The sequence below is a fragment of the Mus pahari genome, chromosome 2, assembly GCF_900095145.1.
Source record: "Mus pahari chromosome 2, PAHARI_EIJ_v1.1, whole genome shotgun sequence".
Lineage (NCBI taxonomy): Eukaryota > Metazoa > Chordata > Mammalia > Rodentia > Muridae > Mus > Mus pahari.
Genome location: NC_034591.1, coordinates 65,175,378 through 65,198,187, shown reverse-complemented (window position 1 = coordinate 65,198,187; position 22,810 = coordinate 65,175,378). Strand labels below are relative to the sequence as shown.

Genomic DNA, 22,810 nt, shown 5'->3' with positions numbered 1-22,810 from the left:
CTTACAGCATGTCACCTTTATCTGGCCAAGTTAAATAAATTTCAAATCCAATGTTTAACATAATTGAAAGATGCCAAAGGCAAAAAAAATTCAGATGTGAAGCCTTAAAATTTTCTTGAAATTCATACTAAAAGGCAATTTTGTTTCTGTTAAAGAAATTAAAACCGGGTACTTGTTTATATTTTCACTGAACACATTAGGAGTATGTTGTTTATGTAAATAAAATGATTCATTGTAAATTACAAGAAGTACTACCGATCTTCCTGGGCATTGTTTTTAGATCAATAAAAAGTAGAGAGAAAGAGATAATGCACCAGAAACACCTTAATGTTTACCTGGAATTTGTAAAACATCTATGAAAAAAGGAAATAGGATCTCAGTCTTCAGATTTTTCTCATGCAAATGGTTAAAAGTGTAAAATCTGTTAACACACAGTTTCTCTACAAACTCAAGTATTATTGTGGTGGAATATAAACATGGCATACCTGATTCTCAGCTACAAGAGATGCCAAGAGGAAATCCTCTCCTGTCAGATTTTGATAAACAATTGAAAACATCCTTAGAATTAATTTTGTTTATTAAGAGTAAAGCTGATAGGCTTAGCATTTTGGTACAGCTTTTTAAAGGATTAAAAATAAATGTACTTTCAGTAAATTAAATGAAGACTATTGAAGTGACATCAAGTAACCTCACCCCTTTTCAATGTCATCTAAGTATATTTAGATGCCTCACCTAGTTACTACTTATGTCATAAATGAGTAAGAACCCCAACCTGTTGTGGGGAATCCTTAATACCAAGTGGAACAAAAATATGAACTAACCAGTACCCCCTGAGCTGTGTCTCTAGCTGCATATGTAGCAGAAGATGGCCTAATCGACCATCACTGGGAATAGAGGCCCCTTGGTCTTGGCAAACTTTATATGACCCAGCACAAGGGAAGGCCTGGGCCAAGTAGTGGGAGTGGGTGGGTAGGGGAGCAGGGGTGGGGGGGGTTATAGGGAACTTTCGGGATAGCATTTGAAATATAAATAAAGAAAATAATAATAATAATAATAATAATAATAATAATAATAATAATTCAGAAAAAAGAACATATGTTTTCTTCTAAAGATTATAAGTTATTTTAGGGTATAAGTGAGTGATCAAAAGTCATTTCAAAGTCATCAGTGTGTGTGTGTGTGTGTGTGTGTGTGTGTGTCCATCTCAATTTTATTAATGACCACAGGGAAGTTTAACACTCTGTCATAGGTCATATGACTGTTAAGTAGTAAAAATAAAAATTTGTACCATAATTCAAAAGGGAAACATAATGACATTTTAATGATGTGCTGGGTTAGGGGGAACCTTCTAGCCTGGAAATATATAGCCGTAAAATTGTAAGTTGTAATAGAAGCTAAGGAAATGGGACATAGGAGAGAGAAAGATATGGATTACTAAGGCACCCAGTGATAAGAGGCAAGATGAAGAGTAGCCCAGAAAACAGTGAGAGTACAGCTGAAGAGGAAGCCCATCCAGATCAACCTTGGATGCTCAGATACTGAAAGAGTATTATTCCCCAGCTATTCATCCTCCTGCTCATCTGCGCATTTGTTGTCCCTTTATGGGACCCATGTCTCTACCATGGAGATACTAACTGTATGGTTTACACTTCACCGGCAACCCTAAGTATACTATTGATAGACACATACAACTGTTCTTACAGGGCATCAGCATCCTGGTAAACCAGCTCTACTCATCATACTCAAAGCTTGTCAATTTCTGTGGTGTCATTTTTCCCACTTTGTCCAGGTATGAGCTACTGAGGTATACAAGAGGCAAAGAATCTCTCACAAACCATTGAGATTATTTAATTATAAATTAATCAAATAATAATTAAGTAATTAAGCAAATAATTAAATAAAAATTAGATATTTTACGATTAGTCCTATTTCTCTGGAGGAGATCCCTGGAAGGAACATACCTCACCTTTCTTTTCTTCCTTGAATAGCTTTTCAGTCATCTTGGCCTATGTTCATGTTCTCATGGGTATTTCTGTTTATACCAGTTTCGCCTATGAACAAATATTTTCTATCTTCTAATAGCATATTAAAATTCTTTCTTATGATATTTTTCTTTTGTAACTGCCTTTTCAACTTTATAAGAAGCATATTTGCCTAGCTTTCTGTATTTTCCTAGCATGCTGTGTACCAAACAAATGCATACAATTACTGAACAAATTGCAAACATCTATGAAGTATGATAATTATGAACACTAATTTTGTGAAAGAGTTGCAATAAAAAGTTGGTAGCGTCAAGGCTCAGGAATCATTTTGAAAGAGGAAACAGACTGCTTTTAATAGCCATAGGTTTTGAAGGACGAGAAAGAAGCTGTGTTCTCTAGCCATGGCAGAGCTATCACACACATGAACCCACAGTCATCTGTGGTTGCTTGCATAATCCCTGTACAAGATCATGCCACTCAAAATTCTAATATAGCTGGGGAGGGGTTCACACAGCCACATCTTTAGGCAAGGAGCTATTGGCAGTTGATGGCTGCTGAGAGTATCTTATATTTCCTGAAGGGTATAGCTTCTTATAAGTTGTCTATGCTCCAGTGAATGGCCTAAACCCATATACATGCCATACTGGTACCACTAATTAAATTAGATTCAACGTGTTTAAGGTTTTATTTAAATTTATTTATTTATTTATTTGATATTTTCTTTATTTACATTTCAAATAATATCCCCTTACCTAATTTCCCCTCTGAAAATCCCCTACCCCATCTTCCTTTGCCCTGCTCACCAATCCACACACTTCTGCTTCCCTGTCCTGGCATTCCCCTACACTGGGGCATAGAGTCTTCACAGGACTAAGGGCCTCTTCTATTGATGTCCTACAAGGCTATCCCCTGCTACATATGTGGCTGAAGCCATGGGTCCCTCCATGTGTACTCTTTGGGGAGCTCTCTCCTGAGAGTTTGTATCCTATGGGGATACAAACCCCTCTGGCCCCTTGGGTCCTTTCTCTAGCTCCTCCATTGGGGACTCTGTGCTCCATCCAATGGATGGCTGTGAGCACCCACTTCGGTATTTGTCAGGCACTGGCAAAGCCTATCAGGAGACAGCTATACCAGACTCCTGTCAGCAAGCTCTTTTGGCATCCACAATAGTGTCTGGGTTTGGTAGCTGTATATGGGATGGATCCCCAGGTGGTACAGTCTCTGGATGTCCTTTCCTTCAGTCTCTGCTCCACACTTTGTCTCTGTAACTCCTTCCATGGGTATTTTGTTCCCCCTTCTAAGAAGGGTCGAAGTATCCACACTTTGGTCTTCCTACTTCTGGAGATTTATGTGTTTTGAGGATTATATCTTGGGTATTCTGAACTCCTGGGCTAATATCCACTTATCAGTAAGCACATACCATGTGTTTTCTTTTGTGATTAGGTTACCTCACTCAGGATGGTATTTTCTAGTTCCATCCATTTGCCTAATTGTTTTTAATAGCTGAGTGGTACTCCATTGTATAAATGTACCATATTTTCTGTATCCATTCCTCTGTTGAGAGATATATGTGTTCCACTTTCTCTTCAATAACTGTACAAAGTGGTACTGGCCAGGAGCACACAGGGCACAGGAACAGTGTTTAAAATTTTACAAAAAGTATATATGAATTTGGAAGGGAGGCACAGAGGGACAGCTATTTTGGAGAAGTTGGAGGGGTGACAGTGTGGATATAATCAAACTACACTGTATACATGCATGGGATTCCCAATGAATAAATAAATCTATATATGGAAAGGTTGGCTAACATGAACATAGAAATAAAGAGAATTTGATTTGAGTGAGGATAATAAAGACTTAGGGCAGGATCCATGCTATTATCAGTTTAAATTCTCACTCCTTGAGCAGTATAAACCCTCTCAGTTTCCTTGCCTTTACTCATATTAAACTATTTCTATTAAGCCTGCTTTCTATTCTTTTTCTCACAAGCTAACTTAACAAATATGCAGAGATGGGAATTTTGTATTTCTTTCTTGTGTATAATATATATACAGAGCACAGTTCTTTACTCCTGGATCCTTGAGTAAGATAGTTACTGAGATTCAAACTATAGGAACATCTAGTGAACACTGCCAACTACCTCCAGTCCCAACTCTAGCACTTCTTATCCTGAGAAAGGCTCACAGGATAGCAGCCTGTCACCCCATGCTTTTTAATATGCATTTGTAGATCAATGTTTTCTTTTCTAAAGCTCAAAGAGGGAAAAACATATTTTTGAGACTTCCACAGTTTTTTTGTACAACTGAAATTAAATCATTTCTCTCAATGTTTAATATTAGCCAGAGTTCCAAAGCAAAGGATAAAGAAAGGGATTAACTTGAAATTTGCGTGCCTTAACAAGGGAATGGTCCTTGGGCTGTGTTTCTGCAAACAACCTGCACTATTTTAATCCAGTGTGATTTATTTGGCAGTATCTGAAAGGCAGAATGGCCCTGAGACTGCCCTCTGACACTCTGTAAGGATGGCACACTCCCACTTCCTTCCACTCTTATTAGCTGTAGATATCAGGTGACAAGGTGGGGAAAAGACTTTAAGGTGAGTGCCTTGTTTTGTAATAAGTGTGATTTTGGCGAGAGACACCGCTTGTCATTGTTTTCCTCTACCCAAGTGCTTCACCTTCAACGAGAAAATGAGCTTTTGGGCTGGAGAACATATGAAACTCAGCAAGGGTTCAGTACCACATTTTAAAGTTTTGCATGTGTTTGTATGTGTGTGTGTGTGTGTGTGTGTGCAGGTGTGTGGGTGTATGTTCACATGTTTGTATACAAGATTATAAAGGCCAGATGTTGATGTCAGTTGCTTTCTTCTATTGTTCTTTACCTTATTTTTGAGACATGCTGAACATGGAGTCCACCAATTTGATAGGACTGGCTGACCAGAAAGCTCCAGATATACACTTTGTTACCAAGACCAGGATGAGAGGTACATCTGGCTCTCGATGTTGGTTCTAGAGATCTGAACTCAGGACCTGATGCTTTTAAATGACACTTAACCATGTCATTGGCCTTATGACTGAACTCCCCAGGTTACTTACTCAAATTTCAACTGTACATAGTCTATGGAAAGCTTAAATCTCTGGTATTATGCTGTGTTTCCTTCCTCTAACTCTGATTCAGTGTCTATTTACTAAGAGGATATTAAAACAAATATAAATAATTAGAAAACAAAATCTAAGATGTAATACAAATAACTTAAAATTGGAAAAATAAATAATAAACATTAAATATTTTCCTCCTCTTTGGGTCTCTGTGTTTATAGCATTTTGTAAAAATGGAAAGAAACAACCCATACCATAAAAACAAGTGTATGATTTAATTTATCCATAGTTCTTAACCAACAATGCAACTGTGGGGATGAGTTAACATTTTAAGCATTTTATTCTACTGAAATCATGGCCCTCTGTGGACGGTGTTGTTTAATTTTCATGGCAGCTCCACCCTTCTGCACTCCAGGTAGGAAAACACTCAGCTGCAATATACTGATGAGCTTGGTAGGGATGCGTGCTCCTGCAGCTGTGTTTAATAACAGGGACACAAGTACCATCTGAAGTGGGTTACAGTGTCTAATGGAATGGAAGGCAAATGAAAAGAATATGGTAGTATTCGCTGGATAACTGATAAGCAAAATCTAGCTACTTAATTCCAAGTCAGGATTAACAGGAATGGTTTCAACCTATATGTGTATATTGGCCAGTATAGCATTTTTATTAGCTAAGGATGTCTTTCATGCTTTCAGAGGACATTAGCTTCAATATTGAGACAACCTACGATTCTTCCCTTGAGACTGACTGGTTTGCAAACCAGGGGAACTTACTGAGCTAGGACTCTATCTGTGTAACTTTTATCCTCATGCAATTTAGAATCTATGCAGACTTTGGCTATCTGTTTTTGAGACAATTTTTTTAAAAATTAGAATGTATTTATGGATCATACAGCAGCTCTAGGTTTGTTTTCCTTAAGATCCTTCAAAACCGTTTTCATAGTAACTGTACTGATTCGCATTCATGCCAACACTTCACCCCCTTCCCCATTCATGCCAGCAGGTGCACATTTATGTTTAAGAGTCAAGGTACAGAATCTCACAGGTTTCTGGCAACAGATAAACAGATAAAGGAAATGTCACACACACACACATGCACACATACACGTACATACACACACTGAACTTTGAATCAACCATAAAGCAAAAGCAAGTTAAACCAGATGCAGAAAGCAGGTAGGCATATATTACATATATACACTATTATATGTATTTTGTATGTATTTGTGTGTGTATGAGTGTATGTGTTTGTGTGTGTGTGTGTGTGTGTACATATAACATGAAAATAAAAGCAAGAGTAGGAGATCAAGAATAGTGAGATCATATAAAGAAAGGGGATCATATAGGAGGTGATTACATAAATGAATTCACTTGCATGAAAAGTTGTTATGAAGTCCTTCACTATGAAGAATGAACACATCACAATGAAATTTAAATTTAATTATGTGATTACCTTTCTTACTAAACTTAACAAAATATATTTATGTATTTATGTCGATATATATATATATATATATATATACATATACATATTCATTATGAGTATGTATGTGTATACATGCATACCTAGGCATTAAATTAGAAAAAAACAATGTAACAACAAATAATATGGCTGACACTTGAAATTCTCTCATTTGGAAGGCTGAGGCTGGAGGACCTTGAGTTTGTGGCCAACCTGGGCAAGCAGATCTCATCTCAAATGAACAATACTTCACTAAATGTCCAAAAGGAAATTGAAATTCAGAGAAATAAATCCACAAAGCCTAGGTGTCATAGTCTATTTGAGGTTGGAGGTAGGATCAAATCTGACACATTTAATTTTAATGCTGCTCATGGAGATATTGGCAGACCTGGCCTTTCCATGTATGGGGGATGAGTGAAATCTACCACCACATGCCAAGAACACACGGAGAAAGTAATTTTGTAAAGTGTATCAGATGGTCATGTCTCAGAGCTGAAGTTCAGCAGCTGGAAAATCTAAGGTGGACCACTTTTTCAAGAACTCAAGAGCTCACAATTTTCTTGGGCTTTTCCCCATCTGTGACTTGTCCACGTCAAGGATACATACACAATACTATGTGATAAATCTAAAGTCTAATGTGATGTTCATTACATTCTAATTGCACCAAGTTTAAAGCAAGCTTTTGTCATACATGAGACTGTGAGCATGTTTCAATCTGCCTGTGCCTAATTTGGTGTCGCTCTGCTCTCAGACAGCACAGTAGTTCCCCATACTCTTTGAGTTAAACTCCATGTCTTTGCTGCATTGTAGCTTGCTGCTCAGCGCCCTATAATTGTTTGAGTGAATGGAAATAAAGTTATGATGTGCCATGGTATTCTGTTCAAAAGTCATTTCAAAAGCATAGGCTCATTTGATGACATATTGAAGTCCTCTGTGTGAGTTCTCATGGTGATTTAATATCCAGGCTATTTCTGTAATCCTTGTCACCGATTCCCTCCTGTCATCCATTCATCCACATTTCCTATCCTTTTCTCCACTTTTCTCTCACTTTTTCACATTTTATTTTACTCACTTTTGTAGTTTGGCTACCTTCTGAACTTTGCATAAAGTGAACTGGCTTTCAAAACAACCCTTAGATGCTTTTCATGTTCTCAGATTCTTTATGCATTCTTTATGTCCAGAGCATATCCACCTAACACACATACATGATGTTATAATAAATGCATTATAAGTAAAATTGTAGACAAAACCTAATACCTCCTTATTCCAGGGATTATAGTCTTAATGAAGAGAAGCGTATTATTAATAAAGAACAACATAAAGGCAACATTCCCACTCAAAGATGCTATATATCTTAGCACAAAGTAGTTTCATCCAGTGTCTCTAAGGCATTGAGTGCTAACCTGAGATCCAGAGGAAGATGAGAAATGTGCCCAGCAATGCAGAGAGGGGGAGCTGCAATAGCCATTCAACTGGACGGTGGCATGAGCCAGGAATAAACTGAAGGTTGGGCATATACAACTTGCAAATGAAAAGGAGAACTCTAGTAGAAATCATAGTATAAATCTAGGCTTCCATAGGCACAGCCACACTGAATAGGACCTTATCCAGCTGATGTACTGGTAGCTGAGGAAACTAATCCAATTTGGAAGAACAAACATCTACATTTTATTTTAAAATATAGCAAGTCTCTCAATGACTGCTTGCTTTTATAGCAATACTCTAAGTTGTCACCACTGATTCCAAGACTATTTAAGTTCCTGATGGCCAAAAGTCCCAGGTACCTCAGTGTCAGTAAATAAGACTGTGCTCTAAGTTAATGTGACTGATGCAGGTAAGGTTACAGTCATTTGAAATATTATGCTGTAAATAAAATTACATTTAAGTATAATAGATTATAAACAAAATAGTATGGATGTACAGTGCAGTATGACTCACTTTTACAAATATGTGGACTTTGAATATGTTCTTCCAGACGTGTGGAATAGTTGCCATATACACATCATATTCTCCTTAGCAACACACTTGTTGGGAAAGATTTTATATGCAGGTGTGCAGCAGCCTGAGAAACTATTGCCTTTTAAAGGATTTCTGAGGTCTGAAATGTCACAATTTTAAAATTGTAAAGGACCTATGCAATTTACCTCATTTGTCTTTTATTTCTTTCACAACAGTAATGTGTCTGTACTTCTGGGACACTATCAATCCCTTAATAAACAGCAGTATAAAAACATTGTATCTCAGAATACATATCTAGCATTCAAACGTGCTTAACCATTTCTATTCCCAAACATGGCTTATCTTTGTCAAGTGCTCAGATTATTTCACCGCCCTGTACTTCATGCACAGCCTAAAGTTTCCACATGATAATAGATAGTCTGGGAAGTAAATGCAATTCCATATAATGACCATAAAATACAGAGTGTCATTGATTCCTAAGAGAACACCAAGTAGCACAGCAGTATGAGGGAAAAAAATAAACCCCAGAAAAGGGATAGCTTCTTGAATTTAATTTATGTAAATAAGGACCACAATTTTGAAAGTTTAAGAAACACATGTGGAAAAATGAGGTGATAATTAGGTCCTAAGGAGCCTGAGGAGTACTGGGAAGGAAGCCTGGAGACATCTGAAGTGTGTTTATGGAGAGCTATTAGAGGAAAGCCACAGCTGGAAGTGCAGAGTTTTGTTGCATACATTCTTGTAATTTAGAGAGGGAGAAATACAGATAAGTCAGTGCTATACCAACAGGCCAACAGACACATCAGGCATCCTCTGACTCCTTTCTTGGGGATTTCAGTCCACATTACTGATGTGTAGTTCATAGAAAACTCACTAATAATGGAGCATCTTCAGATAAATTATTACAATATACAACAGTAAGAATTGATTGTATTTGATATTTGTCACAAACTATTTCATTTTGCTGTTGGTTCACAAAAATCCGGCTTCTTGTGTCCCATGGTCTCAGCATTTCTAGAATGGACTTCTGACCCCAAGGAAGTAGTGTGATGATGACAACCTACTGGACCCTATGTACGTCTTCCTGAAAAGCAGTAATATTGAGGAGTAAACAAACCCTCACGTGTAAGAGGGATCCAGATTACTTTCAAGACCCTTAATTCTTCTGGTGGGGAAAGATGATGTTACAACCAATCACGTGTGGCAAACCCCAATCTGCCACAGAGATAACAATGATAAACAGCAACATGAAATGAAGGACAATTTGTGTGATCTGGATGAACAGAGGTTCAAAGCAAAGCTCACTCCTTTGGGAACTAGTGAAATGAAAGACACTGGGGACTGAGAGTGGAGTGGCCAAGCTTCCTAGTCCCCAGGTGCCATCCTAGTCAATCTTGCTAAGTTTGTGAATTCAGGCATTTCACCAATAAGCACAGGATGCTCAAAGAGCTTAAGCATCCAAGGACGCAATAGTAAGTGATAGAGTTACAAGCCAGATATGTGACCAGGTACAAAGGCTAGATTACAACTTTCTTACACAGGAAATTCCTCTGTTTCCCTCATCAAACCAAGACTAGTATAGAAAATGAGCTAAAATGCTCTTGTAGACTAATTGTAAAGTGCTGAACCCACCAAATATTTAGTTTCATTTTAGTTCTACTGTGGGTCATCAATGCTCAATTTGTACTTCGAAGAGATTAAAATTCTGAGTCACAGGGCTCAGAATAAGCAGGTTGAATGTCAGCATGCTGGCCTTGAGAAATAGGAGTGACTTCAAGCAATCCTTTAGTTTAAAGGAATAAGTAAGTCTCATGAGAAATCCCATGACTTTCTAGATGGACACACAGCATGACATGGACTTAGTAGTAACTCAAAATTGTCCATTCAGTACATAACTGATGACAAATACCATTTTCTGGTTCTCAATTTTTGATTAGTCCTGAGTAGGAGTATTAGGCATATATATATATATATACACAAATTCTATGATCTGGAAAAATAAAAGTTAATAACAAGGCATATATATATATGTGTGTGTGTGTGTGTGTGTGTGTGTTATCTTTCAGTGGCACACAAGATAAACGATTCCAAACAAAAACTCTCTTGAAGAAGGAAAATTGGCTTGTTAACTTCGACTTGTACATTAACTGCATATTCAAGTATTCAAGATACTCACTGTATGAAGAGCAGTAAGAAAGAACCCCGAGACATGGGGGCTAGAAGAATTGAGTACCAAGATATGGTACAAGAAAGATGGCATAGCATGACATGGAAACGACAGAATGGAGTACTCAGACATTGGGGCTAGCAGGATAGTGTACCAAGACATGGAGACTAGCAGGATAGAGTACCATAACATGACACATAAGGTAATTTTTCTCTTGGAAATGGCCATTCATTCTACATCATTCTGACTTGGAGTTATTACTCTCAGAAATCAAATTAAATTATTCAGTTAATAGTATGTATTTATAAAATTGGTCTTTAGTGATAGGAGCCACTATTTCAAAAATCATTGGTTTTTAATTCAATGTCAAACAATCAACAAGAGAGTAGGCATTTATCAAAATGATCAATTTCTTGCTCTTTGAGTGTAGATAGAATTACAAACAAAAACAACTCATGATTAAACTGGATGTTTATAAATAGCTACATGAAATTTGTGGGTAAAAGGAAAGTTCCTGTCTTGACCAAAGTTACTTAGTTGTAGATCACATTTTATATAGTGAATTCTACTGAAAGTCAACTTTTAGAGAAGGTTGATTGGAAACAACTTTAGTTGTAATTTCTTTTTAAGTAATTTCATTATTGCTTTTATTTATGATTTTTCTGGGCCAAGTACTTTATATATGATGAATCTCTGATTTTAAATATTTATTCATTTTAATATTATGTGTATGGTTGGTTTTCTGCATGCATGTATAGGTAATGCCTGTGCATTTTGTGTATGCAGAGTCCAAGGGGCACCAGAACCCCTGGAATTGTAGTTATAGATGGTTGTAAACTGCCATGTGGGTGCTGGAAGGAAAACCTGGAGCCTCTGAAAAACCAGCCAGTTCTCTGGACCCATCAGGCATCTCTCCAGCCCTGAACATGAAATGATTAATATTTATTCATGAGTTTTGAGTCTTAAGTATCTCCCCATTATTGTTAGATTTTTCCTTTGAAATTTATTTTATTCATTCAGCATGGGTGGGGGTTATGCATATGTGTGTGTGGGTGTGTGCATGTGTGTATATGTGCATATGCATGAATGTCCAGGAAATTCAGATGAAAACCTTGTGGAAGTTGTCTTTCTCCTTCTACCATGTATGTTCCAGAGATGAAACAGGTTTGACAGCACACACCCTTACCTGCTAAGACATTCCATTGACTCCAATGTCAGCTTTTCTATGAATGTCTTTATCTCTTGGTTTTTAGAATTTCACTAGACAAGTTTATAAGTGAGGAAAAATAAGTTATAAACAGCTTTTCTTAACTTAGGCTTACAGCTGAACATGATTTCTTACTTCACATTACTAAAAATAACAATGTGGAAAGGCATAGGGAACTATATTGCATTTTTACTGTTCTCAAGACTACTCTGAGAATATTTTGCTTGTCATTTCTCTTAAACTAAAATGAAGAGTAATCAATTTGTATAATTAGAGAACTTAGATTTGAGATTCTCTATGTCCTAGAATTGATATTTGATATTAACAAAATCAAATATCTATTTTCTCTTCCTTTTCCTGCTTCCCTACATGTATACATATTGCATATTCACACACGTACTTATATACATGCATGTACACACATGCGCACGTGTGTATTCATGCCTGAGCATGTATACACATTTGTACCTGTGCACACTAATGTACACAGAATCATCTGTGTACAAACACATTCATATTAGAACGTCAGAAAACAGCTGGCTCTCTTCTCTCTCAACTGTCTGTTGTGGTAAATCTGTTTTCCAAAATAAAACATCTAAGCATGTTTGGAAAATTAATATTACAATGACAGAATTGGGAATTATTTAAAAATGCTCAAATATTTTAATGTTAACTTCTCAGGATAATTCTATGTGAAACAGCACAGTTCTAATTTGTAATCTTTGAATATTACATTTTTGCCTTTAATATTTTTAAAAATTGTGTCCTCAGGATTTTACATTTTTATGTGTAACTCCAATGGGCTCTTCCACTGCCTGACACATTACTTTAATGATAATGTAACCAAATTTTGGGTGAAAGCATGAGGCAAGCATTGTCCAGAAACTAAATGTTCAAACTATCCTCTGTCCCTGTCTGTCTCTCTCTGCTGACTTGATGAATGAGGCCCACTTAGAGGCGTCACACTAACACAATTCCCAAACAATCTCTTTGGACACACATGCTTTAGACACAAAAGGTGAATCCAATTTCTGCATCCCAATTTCACATATGGAATGTTGGATGTGTCTGCCCCTATTTAGATTCATTAGACAGTAGAGAATATATTTTGACAACTAGGATACCATTTTGGTGAAATTAGAATGCAACCTTGAGGATTTGTTTCCCCCAGAATCAAGTGAAGCGAGATGTGTGTAATTCAGGTTGCTATGCTGTAAAGCGTAGCTGAAGACCATGATTCGCATGCAATTACCAGATGAAAGTGAGATAAATTGGCACTCACAGTTGTGGCAGGTGGCCCCGCTGTACCCTGTCTCATCACAAGTGCATTTGAAGCTGTCCCATGTTTGCGAGCACTTCCCACCATGCTCACAGTGATTGGGCACACATCTGTCAGAAAAAGAGACACAGAAATAAACCAACAAGCAAATGAGATTTATGAGTGGCCAAATTCCAAGCTGTTTGGGCAATCTATCATTTCAATGCCAGGTTGCCTTGCTGAGGCAATTAATCCTTGTTAGTTTAAGCAGATTAATATGATTCATGATGGAAGGTGCCAGGCACACAAAGATGATGTATCACAAGGATTGGTGTTTCCCCTTTTTGAATAAACAATAGATGCTATCACACAGTTGAGGGGTTCATTTACATATCACAAATTCATTTTAGTTTAATTCTACAAAGGATAAAAGTACCCACTAGGTTTCCTCTTGGTGAGTGATAGAAGATGGACCATCTTACTTCTTGTTCGGTCTTTATCTTTATCAAGGTCAATATGAGTAAGAATGGTGCCTAGTAATGAGTTTATCATAATCTCCTGAGGTTCTGATAATGTCACAAAGACAACAGTGGAATATACCATTCTAGTAGGAAGAGGTTTATGAGTCTTCCAAAAATCTCCTCCTATGCCTATCTGGATTATTGCATATGCATACTTAAAGCGTTTGTATGCATAAGTTAGGAGGAAAAGCATAATTACATACAAAACTATTTCTTAGGCAGATAATAGTGACTGCTTAATTTTGCTGAATCTTGATTTTTCTTATTTGGAAAACTGGGTAATTATATCTACCTTGTAAATACTTTAAAATATATAATAATTAATTTAAAATTTATTTTTATATTTGTATTTATTTTTATGCATATGCTTATGTGAATGCAGGCTCTCACAGAGGCCAGAAGAGGCTATAAAATTCACTGGAACTACAGTTACATATGGTCAACAGCTGCCTGGGAACCACACTTGGGTCTTCTACTAGAGCAGTAAGTACTCTCCTATAAGTAAATATCAAGTCATCTCTCCAGCTCCTCAAATCTTATTTTAAAACTGATACATAAAAGTAGGGACACTATGTATACTGAGGCCTACTGTACTGTTTCAATATTGTTTTCTTTGTATAATGATTAAGGTTAAATATATCTCTGTCTCAAATATTTATTACTTACGGTGAAAAATACTAAAAGAATCGTTTTTGTAGATTTGAAGTATGTACAACATAATTGTTATGTCTTATGTCTGGGTTACCATACACAGGGACTTCTTGCTCCTATCTAAATGTAGCTTGGCCCACTGAAGAACTTTTTCCATGCCATTCCTGACCTCTCAGGCTCTACTCTCTATCATTTTCCTTTAACCTTCAATGAAATCAACTTTTAAAATCACATTATGTGGCACCTACCTTTCAGGGAAAGACTTATTTTAATTTATTTAATAATCTACAATTCAGTTCATCTCATCACCTAATGACAGAACCTCATCCTTTTTATAGTTGAATAGAATTCCCTTGTGTACACGGACTGCGTTAAGTTTGGGGATAATAATCATGAAGTTAATAAGTAATAAGTCAGAACTAGAAATCTAACCAGTGGAATCTTATAGACATATGTATGCATATCTGGCCCCACTTCTAAGGAACAAGTCCTTATCTTAACTCTATCCTAAACTGAGCTGTGTGTGTGTGTGTGTGTGTGTGTGTGTGTGTGTTGCACACTTTTTAATCCCAGCACTTGGGAGGCAGAGGCAGGAGGATTTCTGAATTCAAGACCAGCATGGTCTACAGAGTGAGTTCCAGGACAGCCAGGGCTACACAGAGAAACCCTGTCTTGAAAAACCAAGAAAAAAAAAAAAAAACCACACGCACACACAAACACAACACAAAAACCTTTATCCTAAACTCATTAGGGTTGAAATATGCATTACGAATACACTTTGCTTTCTGCTCATACCACATTTCCTTACCCATCCCATCCATTCCACACTCCAAATTCTGTATATCTTTCTTCTTTATAATGAGAATTAAGATACAGTTTATACATAGCTCTCTCTTGTGAGGTTATGCCAATACCTGGCAAACACAGAAGCGGATGCTCACAGTCATCTATTGGATGGAACACAGGGCCCCTAATGAAGGAGCTAGAGAAAGTACCCAAGGAGCTAAAGGGGACTGCAACCCAATAGGAGGAACAACGATATGAACTAACCAGTACACCCCCCCCCCCAGAGCTGTGTCTCTAGTTGCATATATAGCAGGAGATGGTCTAGTCGGTTATCAATGGAAGGAGAGGCCCTTGGTGTTGCGAAAATCATATGCCCCAGTACAGGGAAATGCAAGGGCCAGGAAGCAGGAGTGGGTGGGTTGGGAAGCAGGGTGGAGGGAGGGAATAGGGGGCTTTGGGGATAGCACTTGAAATGCAAATGAAGAAAATATTTAATATGAAATGCCAAAAAAACTGAACAGTATTCAAAAGTTAAAAAAATACAGTTTATGAGGAAGAATATTGTTATAAACTTTCATTCTATAGGAATTTTGAGATTTTAATCAGAAACACTTCAAAATAGAAGACCTGTCCCAATTTAAAACCATATAATCTATTCAGTGTTTCTGAGCAATGAATTGAAATAAAGCCATCCTATGAGGAAACTCTTATTCATAATATTTCATTAGCTTCTCACTGCAAGATCTGATCACAGTCTTGTAGTCACAGAGCCCATATATTTCAATCTCCCTTTTTCATGTCCAATAAGCCATTCTTAAAAGCACTATTAATAGGGCATATAGCTCAGTAAACAAAGGAACTATGCTTATCAAAGTTTATGCATTATGAATGATCACAAAACGGGCAAGAAGAGTAGTACAGAGCCTCACAGGAAGCATCCAATGGATGCTGCGAGCACAATTTAAAGCTTGAAGTTGAGCATCTAGATCATGAAAGGAGAAAATAAGAGTAGTTATTATTGGGATAGAGAAGAATATGAGCAAAAACGCAACCTTTGGTGGAATGAAAATTCACATTATTTTTAAAAGACACTTTCATTTCTTGCTATGGTTTGGGTTTTAGCGATGAGACTTTTCCAGTGATCTCTGAATCTAGTTGGGGTTGGGGTCAGGGTAAGATTCAGGCAAAGTATCTGGACTATTTGGATGAGTCATGGAACAGATATTAAAATGTTGTTGAAATTTGGAATCCAGGTTAATTGAAAGTAGAGGGTAATTAGAGGGCTTAACTAAGTTAGGAATATTTTATCTGGATCTGAAAGATGGGATGCCACATGATGATTAACATGTTAAAATATGGTCCTGGTAGAGCACAGCAGAAAAGTAATGAAAATCAAGTGGATCAGCAAGTGTCTGGTGGTCCCAGTTTGCTTGTCATGACCATTGCAGAGTCACTGTCCAGAGAGGACCCCCAGCATGGGCCGACACAGAAGGTGCTGACAACCAGTAGTCCTCTCATTTTCCACATCATGGCAGAAAGTGAACAGAGACTCTTGACATCACAGGAAGACATATGATGTACTTATCCTTGAAATTGAGTAAAGAGATACCCTTTTATATGGTATATTTAACTTTCCAAATTCTTGTGGGTTAATATTAGCTCAGTCTGATAGTTAAAGTCATTTATATCAGTTTATCATAACAATTAATTCAGGGGAAGGCAGTGCATAAGTGGACAGAGAAGCAAGGGAAACCAAGTTGAAAACTAAATAGGTTTTTAATAATGTCACCACTTTGAGCCACATGTCACTGGGAAAAATATGATCAGATTTTACCCCATGGGACATATATGATCAGTATTGAGAATGAAGAACTGGCTGCACCTACCAGTTTGCATCATAGATTCTTGTTTAAATAATTGTTTTTACTGAATAGGATTTTCATATTTTATTTTAAATATTTGTTTATTAATACTTATATATTTTTAAGTCAACATTCTTGTTGTACAAATTCTAGTACTTAATTTCTAAAACAAGTTGATTCATATATCATTTCATATCTATTGTCAGGGTATTTCAAACTGTTATGACCAGTTATCAAGAGAAATAAAATACAATTAACATAAAATTCTAATTATCATTCGCTTCTTATCTTGTATTCCCATAGAAATACTTGCACGTATCCAATGCACAGTTACCATGTCATCTAGCAATTATTTCTTGGTGTATCCATCTCTTCCGAACTGTTCTCACAGTGAAGTGTGTTTACTTAGATTTTTTTTGCCAAGTGAGGTATCTATCCATGCCCAGCATGACTCAGGGACAAAGATGCATGAAATGCCATAAAACTGTACCACCAAGGACATAAATGTCACTTCAGAGGGGGATCATCTCTTTGAGTCTGAGGAAAAGAGATTAATTTTACTTAGGATTTTAGACTTTTACACAGATTTGCTCTAATAAGACATCTTTTAGTGGGCCACGGGAAATGTGTAATTTTCTTCATGGCATGTGCTAGCTTGAAAGTTTGATTCACATCAAAAATAAATCAAAATGACTTGACTGCTTCAACTTGAGATGGCGTTGGCCCAGGACTGGGGACATGCAGCACCGTTGTTGGCAGGTGTCGATTTGCTCTGATCAGAGAGATCTTGAAGAGGTAGTACACGCAATTACCCACTCCAGACAGCCTGTTTTCTGAGACTCTTTTAAGTGGATCTGTCCTTCTAGTTAAAGTTTGGCAAGGTGCTTTAGAATCTAATGCTTTCTTTAAAACACTTTTATCTATTCTTTGAGGATTTCATGCATGTATACAATGTGTTTTGGTCATATATTACTACCTGCAGATCTTCCCTTGCCCCCTCTTCACCTTTTACCCCAATTTCATTTCCTCTTTCTTCTTCATGATCCACTGAGTTCAATAAATGCTGCCTATATATTTCTGGGTGTGGAGCCATTCTTTAAAGCAGAGTCAAGTATCAAGGTTCACAACCTGAAGGACACAGTTCTTTCCATTAGCAGCCATCAGCTGTTAATAGATCCTCAGCTAGGAGTGGAAGGAAGATCATGTGCTCCTTTCCCAACTATCTTGGAATTTTACCTGGCTGAATCTTTTATATATCCAAGGTAACAACAGCAGCTTGGGGGTTCTGAGTACAGGTGTCCTGTTATTCTGGAAGACACAATTTTGCCCCAATCCTCCCTGACTTCTGGGTCTTATAATATTTCCATTTCCCATCTTTTTAGTGGTTCTTGTACTCTGTGGGTAGTGTATATGATACAGGTATGCCATTTATAGCTGAGTATCTTCACAATCAGTTGCTCTCTGCCCCTGGACCTTTGTATTAGCTACTGTCCATGGCAGAAAAGAAGCAGAGGCCTTTCTGATGAGGACTGAGACCTTCAGCAATATCATGGTTGCTTTTTAGAAAGGTGAACAAAATACTCACAGAAGGAAATATGGAGACAAAGGGTGGAGCATAGACTGAAGGAAAGGCCATCCAGAGACTGCCCCCACCTAGGGATCCTTCCCATATACAGCCACCATTCCTGGACATCATTGTGGATGCCGGGAAGTACTTGCTGATAGAAACCTGATAAGACTGTCTCCTTAGAGGCTCTGCCAAAGCCTGATAAACACAGAGGAGGAAGCTCGCAGCTAACCATTGAACTGAACTCAGGGGGACCCCATGGAGGACTTGGAGAAGGGACTGAAGGAGCTGAGGGATGTTGCAGCCCTATGGAGAGAGCAACCATGTCAACAGGCCAGACCTCCGGTAGCTCCCGGGGACTGGACCATCAACCAAAGAATACACATGGAGCGAGCGAGCAACCCACGGTGCTGGCCACATATGCAACAGAAGATGGGCTTTTTGGACATCAGTGGGAGGAGAAGAAGTGGGTGGGTTGGGGTGCACCATCATATTGGCAGGGGCAGGGGGAATGGGGTAGAGGGTTTCTGAAGGGGATACCTGGAAAGGGGAAACATTTGAGATCTAAATAAAGAAAATATCCAAGAAAAAAGAAAGAAAATGATTTAGAAAGCAGTTTGCTAGATGCATTGTTTAAGTGAAACTTATTTGTACCCCAATACATGAGGCAAACAAAGGCTACAACTTGAAAGTGCCAGTGTATGATTCCTTAATATAAAATGAATCAACATAGACAGCCTGTTTGAAAGCATGCAACAATTCACTTCAGGGTTATAAGGACAGTTGCAATTTTATTGCACCCAAAACATCTCTTTTATTTTTATACTTGATTTCAATTGCAAAGCATTGAGAAAATTGGGATTCATGAGTATAAGAAGTAGCCAACAGTCCCAGATTTGTTTGTTGATGGCAGCTTTCTGGTTTATGGGCCCTACTGAATCAGCCAGAGAGAGTAGAAGAAATTTTATCTCAAGCATAAAATAAAGTGTTTTTTTTTTCTGATAGTATAAATCAATTACCTTTGTAATCTTGAAAGTGTTTTAAAGGTTTTTGTTTTTATCTCTATATTGTTTAAAAGTTAAAATAAGGCTGGGTGAAGATCTATGACAGAACTTTAGCCTAGCATGCACATTGTTCTGGTTTATCCAAACCTTAGCACTGCCAAAATCGAGTAAAACCTGTGCCGTGCCATTAAGGGCACATTTGTTTCTGTAGAACGCAGAAGCCTGTTTTCAATGATGCCTGGAAACATGCTCACACTTACAAATAATAAAAAGCTGAGCATTTACTAGAGGATAGCATTGTCATTTACCTCCTTAGCCCATTATACTCTGAAGCCATGGGCTCCAAACTTCTACTTGTGCAGGATTAACTTGAAGTGGCCTTGAAAACAAGAATCTAATTCCTGAGCTCTGGGTGGAGCCCAAGACTCTCAAAGTCTAACACGCTCTCTGGTGAGTCTCCTGTGGTTGGTCAGGAGATATGACTTTGGGATGACAAGGTAAAGGAGCATCAGTGTTTTCAGCAGAGGTCTGTCTGCCAAGTAGCATGGGGATGCTAAGTAAGAGACATTGCCAAGAAGAAGGAAGACAGAAGAATTAACATGGAAGGGTTCCATACCCGATTATTAGAGTGACTATGAGTCTATACTAGTCTTCAACATGCAAACATTCTCAGGGACTCTTTCTTCAAAAGCTAAAATAAGGTTTGGTATTTGGATGAAGAGAAAAGCAATACACTCAGAATCATTTACATAGGATTGGTAAAACACAAATAATTAAAAATAATCATCCCCTCTGCTGGGGGGGGGGTGTAAGCTAGTTTTTCATCTCTCCCAAGACCACATTTTGTTTTTGTTGTTGTTTTCATATATATTCTTGTGTTTTATGATATATTAGAACAGCATGCAATGATCTTTTTATCTTATTTTGCAAGATGAATTACTTCAGAATGTAACTGTGAACCTTGTATCCTATATAGTAGATGATCAACTCTTATAAAGGCTTTTGTACCTCATCTTGACATAGAGTTCAGTCTGTGTTCTGATTCCCAGTCAGCTACCATGCTTCTCTGCTTCGTTCTCATGATCACATCCATAATAAGATATTTGATTTGCTTTTATTTTCATATAGATTTTTATTGCTGCTCATTATCATGCCTAGTTCTAAATTTAAAAATGGGAAAGACTGCTTTTTGCACTGAGACCATTTTGTAAACCATGGGATGATTATTTTGACTTATTTGTGTTTTACCAATCCCATGTAAATGATTCTGAGTGTATTGCTGTTTTCTTCATCCAAATACCAAATCTTATTTTAGCTTTTGATGAAAGAGTCCCTGAGAATGTTTGCATATTGAAGACTAGTATAGACTCATAGGCACTCCAATAATTGGGTATGGAACCCTTCCATGTTAATTTCTATAGTGAAAATTATTTATTAATTACACCTGAGTTTTAGCTGAGGTTATATTTGCTTTGAGGTATATATCACTGCTTTATTCAAGGGGAAGTTATATGGAGAAACACTAATAACCCTAGAGAACAATTTAATATCCCACTGCTATATAACTTAATATTCTAGAGATACTAATGTTATATTGATGGTGCTTTACCAACAACCATTTATTTATAGAAATCCTTAAGTTCAGAGATATTTATTATAGCTCCTACATTATGCCTAAAATTTATATTAAAATCTAATCAAGCAAGGGTCTATATCATCCAGCCATTATACATTCTGGAAGAACTCTGCTCATCATTCTACTCTTATAAAATGAGCACCTAATCTTGGCCTTTCTATTTTATACATTGTTTTTATTTTATTTTATTACAATGAACCAGAGAGACTTTCATCTTCTTTGTTAATGCACTTAGAGTTTTTTCTTTTACAATCAGCTCCCTATGGTTTTATGAATAAAACATCCTTACAGTCATTATGCTCATAGGAGAAGATTCTGTATGATCAGCAACATCTACACCTGTCTCCAGGTTAAATTGCATTGAACCCAAACAAACATCAACAAGTTCTTCTTAATCAATCAATTTCCTGCTCCTGGCCAGACAATATAAAATGATTTGTAAAGAAACAAAAAAAAGAGCATTTTATCTTTGGGAGACTGTGCTTTTATTTGTGAAATGCAGTTGTAAGTCAGATCTATTTGTCAATCACCTATCATCTATCCTTTTGTTATCTTACCTACCACTTATTGTCTATCATTTTTCTTTCTTTCTTTCTTTCTTTCTTTCTTTCTTTCTTTCTTTCTTTCTTTCTTTCTTTCTTTCTTTCTCTCTGTCAAATATTTTTCTGTGATCCATCTATCACCTAAAACCCATCCATCCATCTGTCTCTCTGTCTGTTCATCTATCATCTATCTACTATCTATCTATCTATCTATCTATCTATCTATCTATCTATCTATCTATCTATCTACCTACCTACCTAATTACCTATTCATTATTTATCATTTATTTTTCTGTCCATCTTTACTTATTTATTATTTATTAATCTTTCCATCTTTCTGTCTTCCAGAATGTCTGCCTCCTGGCCTAGCACTCAAAATATAGCATAAGAAAGTATAAAAATTTATGGAAAAATCAATATTTAAAATAAAGGTTAGATTTGATAATCTGGAAGGAGGGAACATTTTTCTACATGAAGAGAAGGCAAAGAACTTCTGCAGTTTAAAATGGTGCAAAGTATGGTTTAAAAACATGGAGCTGGTGAGGTTAGCAAACTCAAATCTCCTTACAGAAGTGAGAACTATGGTGGAGTGGAGTGGTGCCGTCTTTCCCTTCTCTCCTAGCCCCGCTGTTCTCACACTCACACATCTTGCCCCTTCATGTGGCGATGGACCTTTGAAAGACAACTATCCCTAACTCCAAGGGATCAAAGAAAAGAACCAGGAATGTAATGAATTTGTAAAGCAATTGCACATTATTCTGTTCTATCTGTAATTTAATTTTATAGCAACACAGGTTATGTCCTGACACAGAGCCATGAGTTAATGATAAATTTTGTCTGGGTTTCATTAAATTTTGGGGCCTTTTTTCCTGAATCTAAGGCAAAGAAAGTGTTAGGTGCATATCTGGATGAATTTGAGCAAGATATTAATAATGAAAGTTCATGCACTATTATGTTTTCTTTCCTCCTTCCTGCCTTTCTTTCTTTTTCTTCCTTTCTTCCTTTCTTCTTTTCCTCCTTTCTTCCCTCCCTCCCTCTCTCCCTCCCTCCCTTCCCTTCCCTTCCCTTCCCTTCCCTTCCCTTCCCTTCCCTTCCCTTCTTCCCTTC

The 22,810-nt window shown here is 37.2% G+C and overlaps 1 protein-coding gene across 1 annotated transcript in view; it reads right to left on the bottom strand.

Moving 5' to 3' along the window:
* Positions 1–22,810, bottom strand: part of Cntnap2 (contactin associated protein like 2) — a 2,102,194-nt gene that overhangs the window by 875,072 nt on the left and 1,204,312 nt on the right. Inside the window, exon 11 of the mRNA XM_029535530.1 lies at positions 13,159–13,265. Within this exon, the coding sequence (XP_029391390.1) occupies positions 13,159–13,265 (107 nt within the window). The remainder of the gene's footprint in view (positions 1–13,158; positions 13,266–22,810) is intronic.